This window comes from Colletes latitarsis, chromosome 4 (genome assembly GCF_051014445.1).
Source record: "Colletes latitarsis isolate SP2378_abdomen chromosome 4, iyColLati1, whole genome shotgun sequence".
NCBI classification, from domain to species: domain Eukaryota; kingdom Metazoa; phylum Arthropoda; class Insecta; order Hymenoptera; family Colletidae; genus Colletes; species Colletes latitarsis.
This window is the reverse complement of record NC_135137.1, coordinates 37151483-37174671: the sequence shown is the minus strand read 5'-3', so window position 1 is coordinate 37174671 and position 23189 is coordinate 37151483. Positions and strand designations below refer to the sequence as shown.

Here is a 23189-nt window from a genome sequence, read left to right as displayed (position 1 = left end):
AAGCTAATTTCGTCGATTTCCTGAAAATCCAAGATAAAGCTCGAAGGTATAAGAAAGGATTAATGTTTGATCGGTTCTATTTAAGGCTAACAACAAATCCGACTCCCGCGATTTATCATTCTTAATTCGAAGCTTCTTCCGTTTGCTATACGGACTAACTGTATCTGCGATTTTCTTGATCCTTCGTTCCCCGCTTCGGCCGGGCTCGATACCGACTGTAATTGATATCACCTTGCTATTCTCGTACACCGAGTAACTCGTTAAAGGCATCAAGTTTCAGACTTTAACGAGACTAAACAATTCAGCAACTGAATTTCGACGTAAACTCGTTCACGAAGGTCGCGAGTTCGGGTACGAAAGTGCAAAGTTACAAGTACTGGGCAAGAGAAAATACTAGTCCAAAACTTCTCTAAATGCACGATACAAAGATTCACAGTTTGAATAAAAAGCATGGTAAATTTGATTGATTTCGTATCCGAAACGTTTGTGACAACAGTTTAAACGTTTGAAAGAGTTAGCGTTCGCGTGCCCTGAACGGATCGAATGGCCCTCGACCGAAACGCGTAACACATCGAGCTCTGATTCGGAGCGGCGATCTATGCTTTTCGGTTCGGCGATGCGCAATTAATCATAGTTGTCTGTAGCGAAGTGTTCGTTACTTGTTCCGTGTAATTAAAATTAATTATGGCCGTTTGTAATATCACCGACTGCGCTCCGACTAACTAATTGTTCGTGATGCATTGTTTCGCTGCATCCAGTTAGTCGTTAAAGCTCTTCTAGTGCCTTCGCCGTAAAGGGTTGGCCCGTTTCTCTGTGCGTCCCTTTCAGACGGTCGCTCGCTCCTGTCTCCCTGGGCGTCTCGCCACCCTTTGTCCGAACACTTGGTCGGAAATTTCTGGAATTGTATCTCGAGAAGCAGGATTTCTCCTCCCGCGAAGTTTGCCCGGGATTGCGTCACGCCTACGCGCCAACCTGCACCGCGCAAACGTCAAATTTCTCCGTGCGCTCCCAGCTTCGAAATCACAGGGAAACGCTGCGCGCGAAATGTTGTTTACCGTTCCACCTAACTACCAATTAAGCACCATTTTTGCTATTTCTTCTATTCCATTTCGCGTAAAAACTCGGGCTTATTGACCCCTTGCAACGTTGAACAGACATGTACTGTGCAAAGATCGTGAGTTGTCAACTAGTCACAAACTTGGATTCTTACAGTCACAGCATCTTCATATTTATTCTACGCCCGATACACTCGTAGATGTAATCGACATAATAAAAATCCTTGTGGATAGAGATAGCATATCTAATTCGACTCGTCGACAACTTTCGATCCGTGCACAGTACATGTTCCCGAAAAGGAAGCTTGATAACATATACGAACGCATAGAAAATACGTAGAAAAAGAGAGCCAGTGTACTGTGCAAAGATCGTAAGTTGCCAAATAGACACAAATTTGGGTTCTTGCAATCACACAGCCTCGATATTCACTTTACGCTCAACAATAGAAATCCTAATAGATAGAGTTGGTATATCTAATTCGACTCATCGACAACTTTCAATCCGTGCACAGTACATGTTCCCGAAAAGGAAGCTTGATTCCATATACGAACGCATAGAAAATGCGTAGAAAAGGAGAGCCAGTGTACTGTGCAAAGATCGTAAGTTGCCAAGTAGACACAAATTTGGGTTCTTGCAATCACACTGCCTCGATATTCACTCTACACTCAACAATAAAAATCCTTGTGGATAGAGTTGGCATATCTAATTCGACTCGTCGACAACTTTCAATCCGTGCACAGTACATCTTCCCGAAAAGGAAGCTTGATAACATATACGAACGCATAGAAAATATGTAGAAGAGGAGAGCCAGTGTACTGTGCAAAGATCGTAAGTTGCCAAGTAGTCACAAATTTGGGTTCTTGCAATCACACTGCCTCGATATTCACTGTACACTCAACAATAAAAATCCTTGTGGATAGAGTTGGCATATCTAATTCGACTCGTCGACAACTTTCAATCCGTGCACAGTACATCTTCCCGAAAAGGAAGCTCGATGCCACATACGAACGCATAGAAAATACGTAGAAAAAGAGAGCCAGTGTACTGTGCAAAGATCGTAAGTTGCCAAGTAGTCACACATTTAGGTTCTTGCAATCACACTGCCTCGATATTCACTCTACACTCAACAATAAAAATCCTAATAGATAGAGTTGGTATATCTAATTCGACTCGTCGACAACTTTCAATCCGTGCACAGTACATGTTCCTGAAAAGGAAGCTTGATTCCATATACGAACACATAGAAAATACGTAGAAGAGGAGAGCCAGTGTACTGTGCAAAGATCGTAAGTTGCCAAGTAGACACAAATTTGGGTTCTTGCAATCACACTGCCTCGATATTCACTCTACGCTCAACAATAAAAATCCTTGTGGATAGAGTTGGCATATCTAATTCGACTCGTCGATAACTTTCAATCCGTTCACAGTACATCTTCCCGAAAAGGAAGCTTGATTCCATATACGAACGCATAGAAAATACGTAGGAAAAGAGAGCCAGTGTACTGTGCAAAGATCGTAAGTTGCCAAGTAGTCACACATTTAGGTTCTTGCAATCACACTGCCTCGATATTCACTCTACGCTCAACAATAAAAATCCTTGTGGATAGAGTTGGCATATCTAATTCGACTCGTCGACAACTTTCAATCCGTGCACAGTACATCTTCCCGAAAAGGAAGCTCGATGCCACATACGAACGCATAGAAAATACGTAGAAAAAGAGAGCCAGTGTACTGTGCAAAGATCGTAAGTTGCCAAGTAGTCACACATTTAGGTTCTTGCAATCACACTGCCTCGATATTCACTCTACGCTCAACAATAAAAATCCTTGTGGATAGAGTTGGCATATCTAATTCGACTCGTCGACAACTTTCAATCCGTGCACAGTACATCTTCCCGAAAAGGAAGCTTGATTCCATATACGAACGCATAGAAAATACGTGGAAGAGGTGTTTACGACTCGGGAGCCCAGTTTTAAATAAACAAATTAATATTAAACGGACCCGTTCCCCGTCGACGGAATTCTTCGATTCAAGACGTCTCGCGGCGAGACTGGTTGGGCGGTCTTTGTTTACGGGAAAGTTACGCTCGCGGTGCAAGTTCAGTCGAGTTCCCCGTGTCATTGGCCTTGCACGGCGTCGTCGTTCGCGACGAATTGCGAGCGAGAAAGCGTGTACGGCGCAGAAGTAATTACCGAAGCGACGGAGAAACGCGCGTCGCGGATGGCGCGAGCGGGGCTTCATGGCCGGCGGTAGTTCGCAAAAGTTCTCTGAATGGGCTCCGGGAGGAGCGCTAATTATTGTTCCCCATAATGCGGCCAAATCCCTTCGAGTTTCGCGCGACTGTGAATTATTTTTGAAAGGGTGACGAATAAAAGCGAATTCCGCGCCGGAGAATGCCTGAACTTTGTTCGGTAACATCGCGGCGTCGTTAGGCGATATTCCGCGTCCCGGATTCCGTACTTTTCCTCGACGTTCAAGTTCCGCGACGACGAAAGGACCTCGCATTTTCGATTACGCCAACCCTTCACGGTCGAGGGCCCCCGGATCTGGCTGGGCGGAAATTAGTACGATTCTTACGATTAGAATGTAAAAAAGAAATCGTTTCTCTCGATTAGTGGAAATACAGTCGGGACCAGAAATATTTTTCAAAGGGCGAGGGAAAGTTGGACTTTGTACGAGGCGTCGCGACGTCGTTAGAGCGTGTTTCCTGTTCGCCGGAAACGGCGTAGGAGCGCGGTCGGGCCGTTGTCGCGTCGACGAAAACGAACGAAAATGAGAATCCGTGCTCCAGTTTCCATTCGGTTCGCGGCGACGTCTTCGTCCCCGTCGCGGATACGTTTCGTCCTCAATTTTCCGCGATATTGCGCGACGAAACGGTCAGACCGCACTCGAGGAAAATCCTTTTTGTTCCCGCGATACGCTAATACACGTATCCGGTCCCGTGGCTTTCAGCGAAGCTCGTCGCGCGTAAAAGGAACGGGATCCTGGGCGTTTATTGCCACCTCGGAGATTGTTGCCGGGCGAAACGCAAAAATGGTGAAGAGGTCTCTCGTAAGCCGTGTAACCCCGCGACTATTTGCGTTTCGCCGAGCGAAGTGTACCCGCGGATGATGCACTTTTCGACGGACACTTTCCTGCCGTGCCACGGTCTCCACGGGCGCCCGGAACGCTAAGTAAGAGCAGTTTACGGAAACTTTTTGGCACGATTATTCCCAGTGCGGGGAATGGGCTTCGAGCCGCGGAGATACTTGGACGTGGATGGAAAATTTCGCGGAAAATAACGTAGCTTTGGGATCTCGCTGGCGAATCGGAATAAAATTGGAGGAAAGATCAAAGATTCGCGTTTCACCGTTGAAATTTGTCGAATAAACGCGACCCGATTGGCCGCGCGCTGCTTACGATCGAAGTCGTACGACACGCGATCTAATTTTCCACGATACGGTTACGCGTAATCGCGTTGTAATTACTCTGTAATCGCACGGTAATTATCGTCGCGGTGCGATCGTAATCATAGATCTTCGGAGCGCGTAATATCTGGCTCATTGTCTTGCAATTACCGCGCGATTACGGGTCAATTACAATGCGATTTTACGTAATCGTGTCGTTCCTACTGTGCACCTATACTTTCCCAACATGGAAGGTGCGTCCAAAAATAAGAGCGTGTATCGAACACCGAATAAAAATTTCTACCAGCTGCTGCGTTTAAAACAGCACAGTCGACACGGCTCGGCGGTAAACGGACCGCGCCGCAAACAGCGCTGTTTACATCCGCTCTATCTTTAACGCGAAAGTACTTTGGTCGTCGGGGAACGACTCGAGAGATTCTTGTCCAAATACGAGAGACCAGCGTGTTTGAACCGTACGAAAAAAAACAATAAGCGTTCGTACGTGAATATTTAAAAACAATTGGTAGGCTCGACGTCGATCGATCGCGTTCGAAACGAGAATGGCGGAACAAAGAGACGGAAAAACGAGAGCGAAAGTCCCTGACGGGAGTCGATCCGTCGCGGGGAATAATCAGCGTCCGCGCGCGACCGATACGACTCCATTTTTCCATTTGCAGCCCCCTTTTCTTTCGACACCTAACCCCTGCCACGTTTCCCGACGGTCCAGCCCGATACGTTCGAAGGCACAATTGCTTGGTCGCGCGCTCAGTGCAGGTGGTTCGTGAAAGTTGCATGAATGGAATGAAAGAAACGGAATGGAAGAGGGAATTGGGTAGATATATCGCGGAGGAAGGGGGGATGGGCGTGAGGGGCAGACAGAATGATAGATGTCCAGACAGATGGATGGATGGATCGAGACAGAGGGAGAAAGAGAGGCGGAGGTGTCGGTGGAAATAAATCACGCGCGGCAGAGGAATTTACTTGAACGCGCGATTGGTCGTTGCCGGTGGCGATAATCGACGTTCGTGATACTTCGCTGGAGAAGCTCGAACGTTTGCTCGAGGTGTATCCTCGTGATTTTGACGAGCGAGAACGGGACGAAGGGAGGCGGAGGTCGGGATGGAAACGGCGTCAAAAATACGAGTTTGCTGACGCGCGTCGGCAACGGGCCGTTCTAATTCGCGTCGATTCGCGCTGCACAGCCGCCGCGTTGTTCCTGACAGCTTACACGTATACGCGGAGATTTCAAAATGAAACCGTCAGTCGGAGGAATTTCCTGCGTACGGACCGACGCGATACGATCGAGCAGACGCTCGTAAACCGTTAGTTTCAATCAACGGGGTAAATGGTTTTCTATCCGAACCCCTGCCTGCTCCAATTCTCGTACTCTTGCCGATACACGGGCCGCGTATCAAGTGGGGAAAAACCTTCCTGGACCTCCAGGAGCTTAGGAATTCCGCTCGCGACGCGACTACGTCGAAAAATACTCCGAGTGCTCGAAACTCTGGGTCAGAAGTCCTCAAAATGGTCCAGAATACGAAGATTTTCAGGGGCTACTAACTGTGCTCGAGATTATATCGTAAAGTTCCTTCGAGATCAGTCTGTTGCGGTTTAATAATGTTTAAATAAAGTTTTATTTCGCCCACGAAATTGAATATATTTTCCATCCCTCGATCCAAGTATTTTCAAGGGAAAAGGCTCCCCGAAGATCGACGGGTCAGAGTTTAGCAACGTTCCCCGTAAAACCTCGGTGATATCGGTTTCTCGAGAGAAATTCTAAGCATGCAGGCAACGGGCGAGAATGAAAGGATTAGGTTCCAAGCTCTGTTTAGTGGAATGCAATCCGCCGCTCGTGCCTTCGGTTCCGATCAAGGTAAACGAGAACGGGATGCGTGAGCGGTCACGTAGGTCGATTCGATTGAAAAGCACCTGCGACTTTTTTCTCCTGTTCCAGGTGACTTCTCGTTGCACATATACCCGGTGGAACTGGAGGACGACGGCACGTACCAATGCCAGGCCTCGCCCACGAACGACGGGCAGCCAGCGTTGCGCTCGAGATTCGCCAAGCTGAGTGTCCTCGTGCCGCCTCAGAAACCGAAGATCCTTCAGGGCGACTTCTCCATCACCACCGAGGACCGGGAATTGGTGATCGAGTGCGTCAGCGTCGCTGGCAAACCGCCTGCAGAGGTAAGATTCTCTATTCATCTTACGGGGTGGGGGAGGGCTTTGAATATCCGAGTGGTTTCGAGATCCGTTCGCGGATTCGAGATATTTTGTGTTCCGTTCCAGCTGGCCCGCGTCGATTTGGCCATGCCTTATCTACGATGGCTACGACTTACGAAAATCTTATTCGTCGACCCGGATAAGGGAAACAACGTCCGGGAAAATCGTATCAAACAGTCTCCAGGCTGCAATATCTGACGGGAATATTTGTCTGGCGTTTGGACTCGTTCGAGTACTCGTGAGAAATGCGCAAGTTGAGGCGATTTTGGAATTATTCTATGCTTTAATAACGTTCGAAAAAATCTAGCATCCAACGGGAACGAACATTTTAACGGATATCGACCGACGAGGCTCGACGGTTTCTAAAAAAAAAAAACTGTTGGAAGGATGGACGGAGCGAACCTGTTTGCCAACGAATATCTGGTTCATAAACGTTACAAAGAAATTCAAGCGTAATTTAAAGCCGCGAACGCCAACGAGTCATTAACGGGGAGTTAAGGGCCGAATAGTCCGTCCATGAAACGAGAACTAATTTAAAAACGGAAAGGTCGTGGTTGGCAACGTAAACGACGTAGCGCCCGAGGGCCGCAATAACGCGTTAAACCGTATTACGTCGGACACAGAATTACCGCGCGAAAGCTCTGTCCTCTCCGCGCGGCGTTGACAAAGGACCGCGTTGTTTCCCTCGTAGTGGCTCCGGGAAATATTCTTCAAACGCCTCGCGTACGACGAGCGCCGGCTGCGGTGTACGCGACGCGACGAGAGCCACGGCGATGCTTTTTGGTCGATGTTTTGGCATTCGTCTCCAGGCGACGACGGGCCGACGAAACGCTTTTAAAACCAGGCAGAAGCGTAGTCGACGAAATGGCAGCTTGACCGAGTTCGGATACGCCTCGAGGCCCGAACGACCGCGACGCTCGGAAAGGGAAAAACACCGGATCTTTGAGGATCGTCGCGGACTCGCGTTGCATCGCGGGAAAAAACGCGGATAAAAGGACCGAACCGGGGGTGAAAAAAACAGCCCGTTGCAACGACCAACGTCGAGCATCGATTCTACCCGTCTTTGTCTATTTACTTTTGCGACCAGAGATGTTTTTGCACGCACGTACACGACGCGATGAAACGACAGCCAGCGAACGCTACGAGTCCCTTTCAATCCCGTCCAGGCACGATGCCATTTGAATAATGGTATCGTTAATCCCTTAGCAACGAAGTGCTCTGCGTACTTGATGGACCGGTGATGCGTTATCGCGACAGCATACCGGCGATCGAATTATCGAACGCGACGTTCCCGAAAGATGCTCGATTAACCGCTTGGCTCCAGGATTGTTACACGTTAAACCATACGCTATGACGCGATTTTTAATTTTAATCTGAAAAGGTTGTCCCTATAAAAGGGATTCACAGATATAGAAATATTGTACAAACTATGAGACGGGAGTGAAGATTTCTAGGTCGATGCAGGAAGGGTCAATCGACTGACATTTTGTTCTTTCCTACCGTAACTACTGTTTTACGTTGTTAGAAATTCAGAATATTATTTTGTGTTAGTCTAATGTGAAGAAAAGACTTTTGTTTTCGAGAAAATCGAGCTTAGGAATCGTATGTAACGACACTTCCCTCACCCGTCAGCAGGAGGCTACGTTGGACCTGTATCTTTCTCACAAGTCCTCCAACGACTATTCGCTGTTTTCTACACAGCCACGTATATTATACAGGATGTTCGGCCACCCCTGGGAAAATTTTAATAGAGGATACTAGAGGCTAAAATAAGACGAAAATCAAAAATACCAATTTGTTGATGGAGGCTTCTTAGCAATTAAAGTCAAAAATTTCAAATCGTTCTGGAAAAATTATTTTTGGTTGCGGGAGTCAGTTACAATCATTTTTGGTGAATACACATACTTCCGAAATCCTACCCACTTTCGAGAAAAAAATTTAAGTAAGTGCTGAAAGTTTTGGGTGAAAAAAAAAAATTTCAAATCATTCTAAAAAAATTATTTTTAGTTGCAGGGGTCAATTGCAAGTATTTTTGGTCAACAGACATACCCCCGAAATCCTACTCAGTTTCGAGAAAAAAATTCCTTACCGAAAATATAATGTCTGACCATACCGTTGATATGTTTCCCTGAAATTTCATGCGAATCTTTAAAACGTCATAACTTCTGAACGGATTGGACGATTTTAATGTTTAAAAAAGCAAACTACGCGTATTTTGATGAAGAATATGTAGAAATTCTAACAATAATGATAAAGTTGTTCCTTGACCCTCTGAAATGAGAAAAACCCCATAAAAATGGTCCAATTTTCAAACAGCCATAACTCCTACAATTGTGAATATATTTCAATGAAACTTTTTCCTGAATTAGAGCTCATGGGTGCCTACAAAAAAAGTATTAGACAACTTTTCTGTAGGGCGTCAAACAAAATTACTAAAAATGCAAAAGGAATTTTTTAAGAAAAATCGACAGGGTGCCTAAATTTTTCGATGAAAAAAAAAAATTTCAAATCGTTCTGGAAAAATTATTTACGGTTCCGGGGGTCAATTACAATCATTTTTGGTCATTAAACATACCCTCGAAATCCTACCCGCTTTCGAGAAAAAAATTCAGTACGATCGGAACTTTAAACGTTAATAACTGTTTAACAAAGCCTCCATCAGCAAATTGGTATTCTTGATTTTCGTCTTATTTTGGCCTCTAGAATTCCCCATTAAAATTTTTCCCAGGGTTGGCCGAACACCCTGTATAACAGAATTTAATGTGTAATATAAAAATACGAAATAAAAAATTTCCCTATACCGAAAAAAAGCTGTCGATTAAGGGTTTAAATAAAAAAGGATCGCGAAGGTGAATGACGAGACTGTTCAATGTACACGAAAACAGTTCGGAGAAAGATCTTGGACGATAGCCTCGTCGTTATCGGTGCGTTGGAAATTCCATTTTGGGACCGCGATCCCTGAAATCCGACGGGATTCTAATTTCATCTCGATGAGGAGAGGAGGGGATGATTGAATCGATGACGTAATAAAGAGCGGTGCGCGGGGATATCGATGATGCGGCGTTAATGCGCGGGCCGATTCGCGACACCGCGAACAATTTCGCGGCGAGCGGGCTTCGGCCGCTAATTCACCATTCGTTCGGATCGCGTTGCGGTCGCGATTGCATTCGTTAATACAGAAATCCGTTTTCGATCGCGTCGCGCGCGTAGAGGGGTGCCTTTCGGCCTAGATAAATAACGAGTCGCGGGGATTGTTGACGACGCGGGAAACCCGTCGAAAAATTAATTAAATTTGTTTCGCGGTCGTTCGACGCGCGCGGTTTTTAATTAAAATTACGCGCGAATCCCGCTGATTAATACCGTTACAACCCGGGAACCGTTGGACGCCCGGGCGCGATGGAAACCCACGCACGAAGCGCGGCAAACGTTTCACGATCAGGCACCGGTGTAACGGGCACCGATCCTCGATCCGACGTTCGATCGAACGGGCGAGTTTCTTTCGCGAATCGTGCGCGAAACGTACCGCGTTCGGCGATCGAACGGTCTGGCGCGCGGGATTCAATTATCACCGCCCACTATGCTATCGTTTGCTCGGCCATCCGATCGACACTTCTCCGGTTTCATAAACATTATCGTCCGTCCGACGACGACAGCGTGAAAACGATCGTACGAGCATCAGGTTTGAACGAGCTTCTATGCGATGACCCTCGGTACAACCGTACCTCGAAACCACCACGGGCACAAACGATCATCGGAATTCCAACCCCGTGGACCGGGCTAACTTCCAACCGATCGGTTCATAAATTAAACAAGACGGTTAAATAACCCACCGACGGGCTACAGTACTTGACACGATCGCTGCCTGGAGGACTGAACATTCTGTTACGTACCGTCGATGGGAAGCTCTGCACATTTTATAAAATTATTTTTAACCCTTAAGTGGGCTCTCAATCTCGACTGAATTATTTTACAATGTTGACTTTTATCAAATTGGTAAATGGAAATCAACTCTCCTTTAAAGCATTTAAAAAGTAATGAACTAATGGAGGATTACATAAATTTTCCAAATAATCCACTTAAGGTAACAGTAATAGACACGAGACAAGGGACAATATAGAACAGGTGGTGGGATGAGATATATTCGCAGTTTAAATTTTACACTATAACTAATTACATCGTAAATTTATTCAGAGGCCAACTTCCATATATTTTTAATGCTGTTCGATCTCGGAGTCAAAGTAGCCCCGGCCACCGAGCGGGAATGAAAGCGGCGAATGTACGGGTGGGATTTCTTTGTTCGAGTTTCCAGCAAACGTTTCGCGGCTCGGAATTATTTCGTTGCGCCCAGAAAGGAGCAAAAACCGCGGTAATCAACGCCAAAAGGGAGATCGTTTCGCGCACGGTCCATTACAGCGAAACGCGGGCGACATCGCGCAAACCGTGACCGAGCGAGCTTATTCACCGCGCGCCCTACTGAAATCCCCAAAACCGCGAGCCGACAAAAAAATATCGTCGCTCGACGCGCGCCGCCGCCCGAAATATAGTTACTCTCTGGTTTACATCGGACCGAAAAAAGGCTCCTTCCCTGTCCGTCTCTGCGCTCGAAACAAAACGTAAAAAAAAAAAAAAAAAATAACAAAAAAAAACCTCCGGCCCCGGAACAAAGAGGAACACGGAGAGAGCGTAATCGCCGGGCAAGCAGCGGCCCGATCCGTTGTAATTCGTCGATTACGCGCGTTCCCCGGTCCTCGACCGTACGGCTGGGAAATAATCGCGAAAAACCGTCGCAAAACTCCGGCCATTGTTCGACCGTTGAAAGCTTTCGCGGTGGGAGCGCAAACGCTCTTGGATTGATCCGCGCGATAACGCGTGCCTACTTTCGATTTTTTTTTCGAAAATCTGTTTCCGTCTCGAGCCTCTCGAACGCCTTGTCCGCAACTTCTTTAACTACTGCGTGATAAATAAATAAAACTAACGTCGAAGGTCAACGGGGATTCACGAGTTAAAGAGACTTAGATAAGGTATCCTCCTGTTTTATGTCGCATATTTTTTCTAAGAATCTGTACAAAAATATTCAATATTTTTACTCTAAACGTGCATTAGTATTTTGATAGTAGTAGTGAATTAGTAATTTTCATCGGATAGAAGATAAAACGCTCTTGAGAACAAATTTTCTTTCAAGTCGATACCGTAGTTAACTCCAAAGAATACAATTATTTACGAAAAAATGGCAGAGTAATTATGCGAACACCCTGTAATAACTATAAACAATTTATAGTCCAGTTTTATCCCACATCAGTGGGAGTGAAAATAAACATAGAAGATAGCAAGAATTATAGTAGGTGATATGATCATTAGTTAAGCCATGATAGAACGATACTCTAAAAACCGAGTCACGGAGACGCCTACGTATGAACGATTGTACCCAGATTGGGGTTTGTATGCAACTTGCACGAGGATGCATAAATTGCAGCGTCATCTGCGTAAAGTGCCGCTTTGGTGTCGCGTGGTTTCGAGGAGTCGTTGATGAATAAATTAAGCAGTATCATCGGGCCAAGGATGGGTCCTTGCGTTGAACCCATGCAAGGGTGGGTCGATGCGGATGGAGAGTCGACGCCATGTTCGACGGTGATTTCAAGGCGATCCGTTAGAAACAAGGGTAGCATCGCTAGGAATAGAGCGTCGTAACGTGCTCCAAGGGCCACAAGAGCCTCCATAGAAAATGTTCGAAGGGTAACGAGGCACGAAACCCCGACGACGGAGCCGCTGGGAATGGAATCGCGAAGCCAAGGCCGCGGGGGTTCCGGTTATCAATAACGGGCGAAACCTGCTGAACCGCGAACGGCAATTATCGTGCTGCTCGCGCAACGAGACGAGCACTCTGCCTTGCGAACCGTGCGAATAATCAAAAGTGAACGACCAGGGTGGGGGGGGAACTGTCGGAGGAAAGAACACGGTTGGTGGTTGTTTGTTCGTGGCCGGACAATCGCGATTACAAATAACAGCCGCGCAATCAACGACGCTCGCATCGATTACAGAAGCACGCACGGTTAACGGATACGTATCTGGCGAATAATTTCGCAGCCGGCCCCGGGAGCCTCCGGAGACCTCATGAATTATTTCATGCTTCTGGCACGTTGGCGTGATGGGTTCCACCCGAGATTGCGGAGGAATTCCTGAGAGAGGGAGCCGCGAAGGAACGACAAACTGCCAGAGGAAACGGAGATTGGCAGAAGAAGACCAGTTTCCTGCGTCGAAGATCATTACGGTAATTAAAACCAGCGGTGCATAATGACGCGGACACGCTCGGAACCGGTCGTTTTAAACCGGCGGCGTAAAGTTATTGCGTCTCGTTGCCGTATCGCGATCCCGTGGAATTTCGCTGGGCCTCGGGATCGCGAAAAAAAAAGTAAATGAAATTAATTGCCGATACGCGCAGGCGAAAAGCACTCGAACCGATCGATTCTGCGCGAAACGAATCGCGCGACGAATAAACACCAGTACAGACGCGGATGCTTTGGATCATTACCTTCTCGAATTGATTTTGAAAATCGAAATGCCCGTTTCACGGTCGATTAAGCCATTTCCCGCGACCGCGGGACAATAAAATACCGGCTCTATAAACGTCGCGCCGCGGACGAATAAAATAACCGGCGGCCCGAGAATGCATAATTTATTAAACGGGATACAAAATTGGAAGAATACGGTCGAAAGGCCGCGGTTTCCTCGTTCCTTGTTTTAAACATGCTCTGCCCGGCAAAGCGTCGAATCGGCAGGGACGGTCGTTATACGGGCACTTGTGCGTTTCATTTAAATGAGCACATATATTCCCGGGGCAAACGCGACGCCGTTTCCATCGGTCGGGCAGCGTCGTATTCACGCGTTTCAATGCACCGCGAGCGATTTCCCTCGAAAATTCCCGCAGTTTTCTCGCGGTCCGATCGGAAACCCCTCGACTTTTCATCGAGCCGCCGCTTTATTCGCCCCGTGTATTCTACGCCCTGTATCTCGCTTCCGCCGTTGTCCCGCGATACACGCTTTAAACGCCCGAAACTTTGTCGATCGTCCATTGGGGAAAAAAAGAAAAGCAAACTCCAAGAATGGAAACTCCACTGGAATCGACGATAAAAATCCTCGACTCGCCGAATTCGCTTATTAGTTACCGTTGGAACGAACGTATCCAATTTGTCTTGGAAAGCTTAAACAAAGGACCCGGAAACGCCAAGTAAACGACATTGTATCAGCAGGGAGCGTAGAAAGAGAAAAATAATAAAAAGATTAGGGGAACCTTTTAACGAATATGCGTTGATGTTAAATACAGATAGATCCGAGGTAATGGAGTTTACGGCCACAGGGGGAAGAGGAAAGAAAGTAAACTAAGGGTGAAAGTAAAAGAAATTAAAAGCGGGGAAAGAGTTTTCTTATCTGGGGATAGTTTTTAAAAGAGATGGAGGATAAATCGTATAAGAGATAGGGGAAATGTAGCGATGGAGCAGCTGCATGGGATCGCAGGACGTAAAAGGGACTGTTTCGAAAAATGTATATTTGTGTTTAACTGCCCTGGGAAGTTCTATTGTATGGGGACGGAGATACATCGGACTATAGAAATATGTAGATCGGAATATTTGATATTAAAAGAATCAAAAGCGGTACAAAAGGGCACTGAGCGTGGAAAAGGTGTTAAAAGAATAGAAGATAGGATCTTAATGAAACACTGCCGGATGGAAAAAGAAAACAGTCTAATTAAGGCGGGAAGCGAAGATAAAAGGAATCGTTTACTAAGAAATGCGTTTGGTCAACAGAGTTTGGGGAATTCGGGGCGAAAAAGGGATGCTGTAAAAAGGATCTCGAGGAAAAGAAGAACCCAGAGAGCAAGATATAATAGGTGACCACAACAAAGATGGAAAAATTTATAGTATATGTACAATTGTACCAAGAACAATGCTAAATGGATATCAAACTGTAGAGGATGAAGTGCTAAGTAAGTGTAAATAAATTCCGAAAGCTCCAAATTGATTTCAATGGAAAATCATTCTGCCACTCGACTCTAAAGCGTAAACTGAAACTAGAAAAAAGCTAAATGGATTTTGAATGCCACCGTCCAAACACGAAATGTTAAGGGAAACATTGTTAACCGTTGACAAGAATACACGCCTCAAGCATAACAGAGCCATTACCGAAAACACAATCGGTCAAGAACATTCGAAACGCACTCATTGTCGGAGCATAGCGCAGCATATGCATTCTCTGTTATTTGTAAATATACGAATCTTGTTTAACTACTCTCTTTGTAAACGTTTCCACGAGAAACGCGCCACGTCGAAACTAACCCTCGCGATATTAGTTGCTGATGAAGCCATTGCCTGCACAAAGAAACCACCCCAAACGCAGCTGAGAGACGTCTCGAGGGCAACAATAGCTAACGAAAATACTCCAACGCTCAGATTTACGATTCTCAACGCGTCGAACGTTGAACCAATATTTTAACAGGCGGAGTCGCGTTAGTAAAATTAAAAAATATTTTATTAGCCATTGTAAATCGAGTGACGCGTTCCCCAGAAATTCTACCGGAATTCTTCGTTCGTAATTTACGTTGCAACTTAGCGACCGTTCCCCGTGTTTTTCAGGTTAAACGAGTGACACGAGTTCTTCGACAAACGTTTCATTAGGTTGGCTGTGACGGCGGGAATCGATCGTTAGAAGTTCCGCGAATTTCACCCGGGGGTTACGCGACTCCTGACATTTTTTTTCCACGTCGAACTCGTCGAGAACTCCGACGCGACGGGGATGAAAATTTATCCCTTCCTACCCATTAGAAGAGAAGCCGAAAAAATCGCACTTTACGCTACGCGTACTTCCTATTTCGTACCAATTTCCGCGCAAATTAAATATGGGATTAAAGTATTTAACATCGATTGCCCAATCTTTTCGATCCTGCACAGTATTTGGTTGATCACGCCGACTGTATAATTCATTAGCCCCGAGGCGTATAAATAAAAAGGATTTTCTCGAAAGGTCGAGCTCCGCCTCCCCGTACGAGTCGAAAATTAATATTAAACAGCCCTCAGGAGTCGTATTTTAGCCGGTGAATCGACTTATCGCGGTTTCCGGGGCTGTTTCAATTATTGCGCGCCTCGCACGACTTTTCCAACCCTTCTCTTCGACCCATCCCATCCCTCGACTATTCTTCTTTCTCTCCAGCTCCTTTTCTCTCTCCCTCTTTCTAACGTTTTCTCGTAACTTCGTAGTTTCCGGAAGTTTCTTTCATATTGTTGCAGAAAGTTGCCGCGAAGGATTGCCAAGTTTTCTCGAGACAAAATTTTAATATCGCTGTCGCGCTCTTAATTCTATTACCGGGGATCAAAGGAAACGTTTTCTGCCGGGTTGGCCTCCGGCAGCGGGCCATGCAAATAGTACGAATTTAAGGAATGAGAAACAGCCCTCCGCCCCCCGACGTTCCCTTACCCGGGAAGCTGCTGCATGCATTCATAAGAGGCGACGTCGCGAACGTTTTATTAAAAGGTTCCCTCCGGCTAGCGGGGCCCCGATAAAAATTAGGGACGAACGAGACCGATACGGGTTAAACGCGATTCGACCCCTGGATACGGGCCAATCTCGGCTGCAGAAATTAACGGGATGTTTGTCCGTCACTGTTCCAACGACCATATTATGCGTCACGGTTTGCGACCAGAACATTGTGCTCGAATTATTACGACGCCCATCTGGCTGAATTTCCAATGAACGCGGACGTTAGAATGTTTCCGCGGTCGAATTCGGCGCCAGATGACGACGAAAACTGGCCACGAGCTAACTTGAAAATTACCCTAATGGAAACCAATCATCGCGAGGGGTAGTTTCGATAGTTTCGGTCGAAAACATTTCGACGATTCCTGTTCTAACGATATTTTCGTGAAAAAACGTGTTGATATTGGCGATGATACTATTTATTATATTAATATCTATATCTAATTGGGATTCCATCTCCCACAGTGGAAAATAAATTTCGTTTGAGATGAGAATTGTTTAACGAGATTAATAGAGACTTTTTCCCATAGTTTAGAACAGAGTGCTAGCCTGATAGAGCAACGCTCTGCCCGTACAAACGCGAATAAACGAGGGAAAAAGCCCGCTAGGAACGGTAAACAGTTATCGAAAAAGCCAACAGGCACAGTGACTCGCGAAATTGATGGAAACAAAATTTTCATCGAACATAGTTATTTTCTCCCCCTCCTTTCGTTCATGCTCGCGAGGTAGATTCGATAGAAAAATTGTACCCATATTATTTCGTTATAGCGAATAAACACTGGGGAGTGAATTTAATTCTATATTCGCAACCAATCCGCAATAAAGTTAAAAACCGCTGCTAAAAAAGGTACCAACAATCTACGTTCTATTAATCCTATCTATTTCATTGTTATTTATTTATTACACGATCTACTGCTTTCAACTGAAATTGCATCACTCTGGTGCAAATAAAAAATATTAGTTCACGTGATATTTGATCCACGTTTAGTGTGCCATCGAAACGGTTGATTCGAGACAATCTCATTGTTCGCGTTCCATCGCGGATGTAACAGAACTCGCGTAGCAACGAATCCCATCGTGTTTCATTAGATAGGAATCAAGACGCGAACGACAAAGGCGAGAACAGTCGGTCCGGCAAAAACGACCGTTCTCCCTGTTAATGAAATTAATTATCCGACGCGGTCGCGCGTTATCGAGCGACACGCGTTATACCGTTATAATTACCATCGCGGGTTTTCGTCGGGGGAGGGCAGAGGACGGGGCGCCGCGTGGAAGCGTTCCCAAGCCGCGAAACGAGACCGTAGCCGTGCACTTGACATCCGCGAGCGCGAATGAAAAGAAGCAAAAGGTTTTCCACGGTAAATCCAGAAAGTCCTTTCGCCGTGTCGCGTAAAAGCCGCGTAAGAACTCTTTCGACGAAGCGACACCGCCGCGAATTTCCTCGCGGTTCTCGCGCGCGTACGTGCCCCGCCGTGTGTAAAACCGCTGCTCGACTTACAAGAGAGAGCTCGTCGAACCTCCGGCTCGTCCCGCGAACCACTCACCGGCTCGAGACTTCTTTGGATTATTGTAAAAATGCATTACGGCTCCGGACGTGAACCGACGCCGATAAAACAAAAAAAAAAACCCCTGTCGCGACGCCCCCGCGGGAAATCGCGATTTCAGTTTTCCCTCTCGCGACAACCGCTGTCGATCGCATCATTAAAGTGGCAATGCTACTGGAATCAATCTTGAATAAGATAGTACCGATGTTTAAAACAGAGTATTTATACGGAGAATGTTTTCTTTCAAATGGTACAGTGGAAAATTACTGACGTTATCTAATTTGTAAGACCGCGATTGATAAAGGAAAATTGTTCGTTGAGCATCGAATTCGACAACATTGATAGACGAAACAGAATGGTGAGCCAAAGTGAAATTCGCTGGGGTAGAAGAGACTCTATTCTGCAAAACTCCTCTTTAGAACGTCTGTTTCTCCCAGGAATATACGTTCTTTACAAAAGCCACGAATAGCAAACATCTCTGTATCTTCAATTTGCTTCGTTAATCTAAGTCTAAGACTTCCTGCATCGGCAACTTCCCTTTAACGTTTGCTCCTCGTTATTATGGCTTTCAGAGATCTGCTTTCAATCTTTGTTCAGCCGCAGACTCCGAGTACCCATCTTTGACATCTTTATTTCTGCAATTATGTTCTTGCCACGGAAATCACCGTATCGCAGTATCAAAAACGTCGAGTCGAAATACGCTCGAATAGTTTCAAATGACAAAAGACTTTTGGAAGTATCAAAAGATGTTTTCTTTAAACATCCCCCTTTCTGACAGTCATGCTTGGCGTCTGAGGGACGTCGAGTCCAAAAAGCCATTCCGACATCCGTAACAGTCACGAACTGCTGAAGCGAGTGGAATGCCTGCTCGTTAGGGAATCGGCGCGGGGCCAATTTGTTCGATCGAATTATCCGACGGAGCGCAATTAAACGCAAGAACCGTCGGAATCGGGGGCGGGAAAAGATCGTCCGTGCATCCTATCCGCGTCTACCGCGACGCGACGCTGAAACATCGAAACATGATTCGACCGAATCTGGTCGATCGTATTTATTAATAGCCGCGGCGCACGAATAATTCACGAACGTCGAAACGTATCTGCGGATCGTATCGCGAATTATGTAGCAGCCGGGGCCGGCGATCGGACCGCGGACTAATAATTTCCCGTGGGCATCCCTCCCCCAGGAACAAGAGTCTCGTGTGCTCGACGAGCGAAGCCGTACCCGATTGAAGAGACAAAATCGTCCTGGCAAATACTCCTTTTACTTATCGGGCTTGTTTAATTACCAACCCAGGGGGTGGAAACCGCCACGGAACGAACGGAATCCGAATAAAGAGGAGCCTGAATCGCCAATGGAATCGCGTCCCCCTTTTGGTTTCCCAATTAATGTCGATAAAGCCCGACCCACGATAGTCGAGCTTAGGTAATTTCGACGAAGGCGTAGACCGAATCCCATTCGAGATGATTAACGCGTTTCGACCAATCACGTTCCACGGCGAGGAGCGAAGAAAAGGATGTCGAGAAATTGGCGATATTGCGCTTGACCCACTGCCGGGAGTGGGTTTATCTCGAAAGCCAAATCTTCTGTTTCTGACCCGGAGGACTCGGTAAGAGGGGAGAAATTGGTTGCAGATAACCGGGGAATGTCGTATAAAAATGCGTGGGGTAAAAACGACGCCGATCTTACCACGGCTCCTCTCTTTCTACCTCTGTTCAGCGTCGCTTCTCTTTCCCGGTTCTTAATTAATTCCATAAAGGACTATAAAGCACCCGTTAACGAACCGGCGCGGAAACATTAAACGAGATTATCTTACGCTTGCGTGGAATTATAAAAATATAAGAGCGTTGGGGGAAGCTCGGCTGGAAATAAACGGACAGAGCCAAGGTTACGGAGACACCGTTTCGCAAAAAGGGATTCTGCGCGACGCGTGGAACGATCGCGGCTGACGTTCGCAGCGATATTTAGGTCGTAAAAAGCCGCTCGACGGAAGAATCGGTGAACGCCGCGCGGAGAACGTTCACGGTGCATTTATTTAGGGTGGAACAGATCGATCCGGCGACCAGCGGGTGCTCGTAATCGCCATTACCGCGTTTACCGATAAATTCGAACGGATTATTCGTTTCTCGTAATTCCTTTCGTTTCTCGTAAAAAATAAGATCCCGTAAACACGATCCTCCTGCGAGAGAACATTTTCCACGCGACCCGGAATGCGTCACCGGGAAATGGGAGTGTCACTCTTGGCTCCTGACGAGATATTCGAGACGTCGACGACGATCGACGTTACGTCGGGAGGCCAAGGGACCAAACAAACTGACGAAAAGCCAGGCAACCTGACGTTCGAACCTGTACATTTGCTTTTATTCGATCGGGGAATGGTCCCACTGGCAATACGTATTGTAATTTAAAAATTCGTTCAAACTTATCCGTGTGTTTCCAATACTTTGATCGACGTTTCGACCATAGACTTTTGCCACCTTCGTCGGGGCGAACGAGTTCCGACGTCGCGAGACTTTTCCGCGGTCGCCGCGACGGACAAAACGCGCGCGGTAATTCGAGTCTGGTTCCAAGCTCGGTACAATGACAAACGGTATTGTGTTGGAAATCCGCAGAACTTGTAATTAGAGCGGATGAGATCGATTTCCCGCGGATACGGCGTCGACGAGGAAAGCGACGCTAAGCGGAGCCCGTTGTGTCGCGACGTGAACCACAATTGGAGAGAGTTTTTCGCCCGGCTCGCGATAATACACGATTCCGAACATTGTTGAGCCGTGACAGAGAATGAATAATAATAATAATAGGGTTTTATGGCGCGCAAATACGCCACCGGGCATCGAATGATACACAGCGGAAGAGGGAAATAAAATAATAAAGGGAAGGCGGGGTGACAACGTTATCTGTAACGCAAAGGGTGTTGTTTGATTAAATTTTCAAATTTAAATTTTAGAAATACACGCAACGTGTACTAAGGACTTTTCTATGTATTATTAGTACAATTTCATGAGCGCACGATATCTAAACATACGTTACAAAATCCACAACATGGGCTTATTTACTATCAGAATACGTTTATTCCCGGCCCGTACACCGAATTGAAACGCTCATGCTCGAGCTAATAGTCTATCAAACAAGCGACACGGGTACGATACACAAACGAAGAGCATGCCGATATGATTTATGCATTTTACTATCCTATGTTTAATGTATCCTTCAATCGCATTTCAATGAGACCTGACGTTCTATCATATGCACAAACGGTCGCAACAGCCGGTCTGTAATAATCGATTATTAATCAACTACATCCATACTCTGCCTACATTTAGACCTAATTTTCTCGAAAACGAAGCGTACCCCGAGAACGACCAGAAAAATATTCTATGCAACTCCGTGACGTTACGTTTCTTTTTGTGATTCCAGTTAAATATCTTGCGCCCTGCTCGTTAGAAAACGAGAAATCGCGTCCTCGTCCCGCGCTAGAAAAGCCCATTCTCTCGGAAACATTTAGGTCCGCAGTGTCGGGAAGTTAATACATTGTTTCGAACGGGCGTTTGTATCATTTCTCGCGTTGCCCAAACGAAGCTGGAGAGATCCATCAGCGCGATTGCCAAGCCCCGGCAGTCGCCGACGAAGCTAAAATGAAGTCGCGGAGGGGCAAGGGCGCGAAGGGAGTAGCTACGTTTTCCCCGAGTCAAGATGCCAAGGGAAGTTTCGTGCCAAGGGGAGGCGGTCGCGCCCGCTCATCGAATATTCATCGACCGTGGTAGGGTGAGGGGGAGGTTCAGGGGGAGTAAAGAAATTCCAAAGACCGTCCATCCGGACCCGAAGATCGTCTCTTTCTTTTCTTGGCCCCGTTTTCCACGGGCGTCGTCGCGCTGCCTCTCCCGGACGTAATTGCGCCGCGTTTATTAAAATTACAACGCGCCTTAACGCGGCGAGCATCGTAAATAGTGCTCGAACGAACCGAGTCGGGACTATGCAGTGGTATGGGAGTGCAGAAGCACTGATGCAGCATGCCTAATTATAGACGATACGATCGATTCCCGTCGGTGCAGCTACGTCGGAGCAGCCAATCTCTCGCTCTGACCCTCTCTGTCTGCGCCGCACCTTCGCCCGTCTATCTGTCTCTTTCGCGTGCACGTGCATGCTCGCACGCATCCCCCCGTGAAACGTGTGCTCGTTCGGATCACCTGGACGAATAATACAGGAGCCGCGGAAAAGTGTATATCGACGCTCGTCGAGCAGCCTACAGTGAGATTTTTTTCGGCTGGTCCGTTCTCCGAACGAGCACACTTTCATTATCCGAATAGCCGAACACAAGTGCTCGATTGCGGAGCACGTAGCGCGTTCGATTTCCCGGAGCTTCATCTGGAAACGATGTCGATCAGTTTTCTTCGCGATTCGTACCGTTTCAATTTGCCTCGATAACGTTCGAAACAAAAATATATCGTGCACCGTCCTCCTTCGTCGTGGAAACGTTTTTAAAAGTAAATTCGTCGACGTTTACGGGCAAGTATTACTATACGCTCGGTATAATTTATTTTAATATCGAGAGAACATAATAACAAGACGCCAGGAAGCATCATTTATATATAAATTGAATCGTTGGTTCTCGAGATGGGATCCTTGTAGGATTCCAAAACGAACGTTAATATTTAAAGGGCGCATATTATTAAACTTTATTGTCTGTATTCCGTCGGGAAGCTAGACAACCGGGAGAATAACCGGCGATTCCGACAGTTTATAGTTCGCGTAATAAAGTGAAGCAGTTGAAAGCTTTTCGAAAATCCGACGCTTCTCACGATATAATTAAATAACTCGAGTATAACGTTTCGCGTTTTAAAGAATTTACTTTCAATTTTACGGTCGTTGCTCGCCGTCAATAAGCCTCGAACGCACGGATTGGAACCGGAAGCGGTACGATAATTTCTGAAGCGTCTACAAATGGTCACGCATCAAAATCCCGGATTAACTCGACACAAGAGCGATCGACAGCCTTTCTGACCGGAATGCACCGGTGTCGATGGCGAACCGTGTCGAGTTCGCGTCGCGGAATTCCTAATTAGCGCCGATTAGATCGATTTGCACGAGCATCCGACCGAAACTGGGCGCGGAATCGTTTAAACAAACGAGACGCGCACCGCCCTCGAGTCGCTGTTTCGGAAACGAGCCGAACTAAAAATGGCGACACGCTACCTCGACCCGATTCGAACTCGTAACGAGGGTAGATTTTCAATCAGAGACCCCGGGAGGGCGGAGGCGGAGGTGGAGTGGTCGAATTAATTCCCGAGAAAATTTGAAAGTTCGTGGAACGAGCTCCTCGCGACTAGAGATGACTCGGGATCCGCAACTTTACAAAGCCGTTCGAAACCCGATCGCGGAGATCGATCGTGACCGAATGATTGAATAAAATATGACGCCGTTCACTGTAATGAAATACCATGGAAAATTCTTTCCAAAA

The 23189-nt window shown here is 46.6% G+C and overlaps 1 protein-coding gene and 1 long non-coding RNA gene across 4 annotated transcripts in view; one reads left to right on the top strand and one right to left on the bottom strand.

Moving 5' to 3' along the window:
* LOC143341392 (irregular chiasm C-roughest protein) overlaps positions 1-23189 on the top strand; it is a 251312-nt gene that overhangs the window by 207450 nt on the left and 20673 nt on the right. For both annotated transcript variants that reach the window (XM_076764291.1, XM_076764290.1), the window contains exon 3: positions 6397-6629. In XM_076764291.1, coding sequence (XP_076620406.1) covers positions 6397-6629 — 233 coding nt within the window. The remainder of the gene's footprint in view (positions 1-6396; positions 6630-23189) is intronic.
* LOC143341399 (uncharacterized) overlaps positions 1-23189 on the bottom strand; it is a 96968-nt gene that overhangs the window by 54359 nt on the left and 19420 nt on the right. The window lies entirely within an intron of this gene.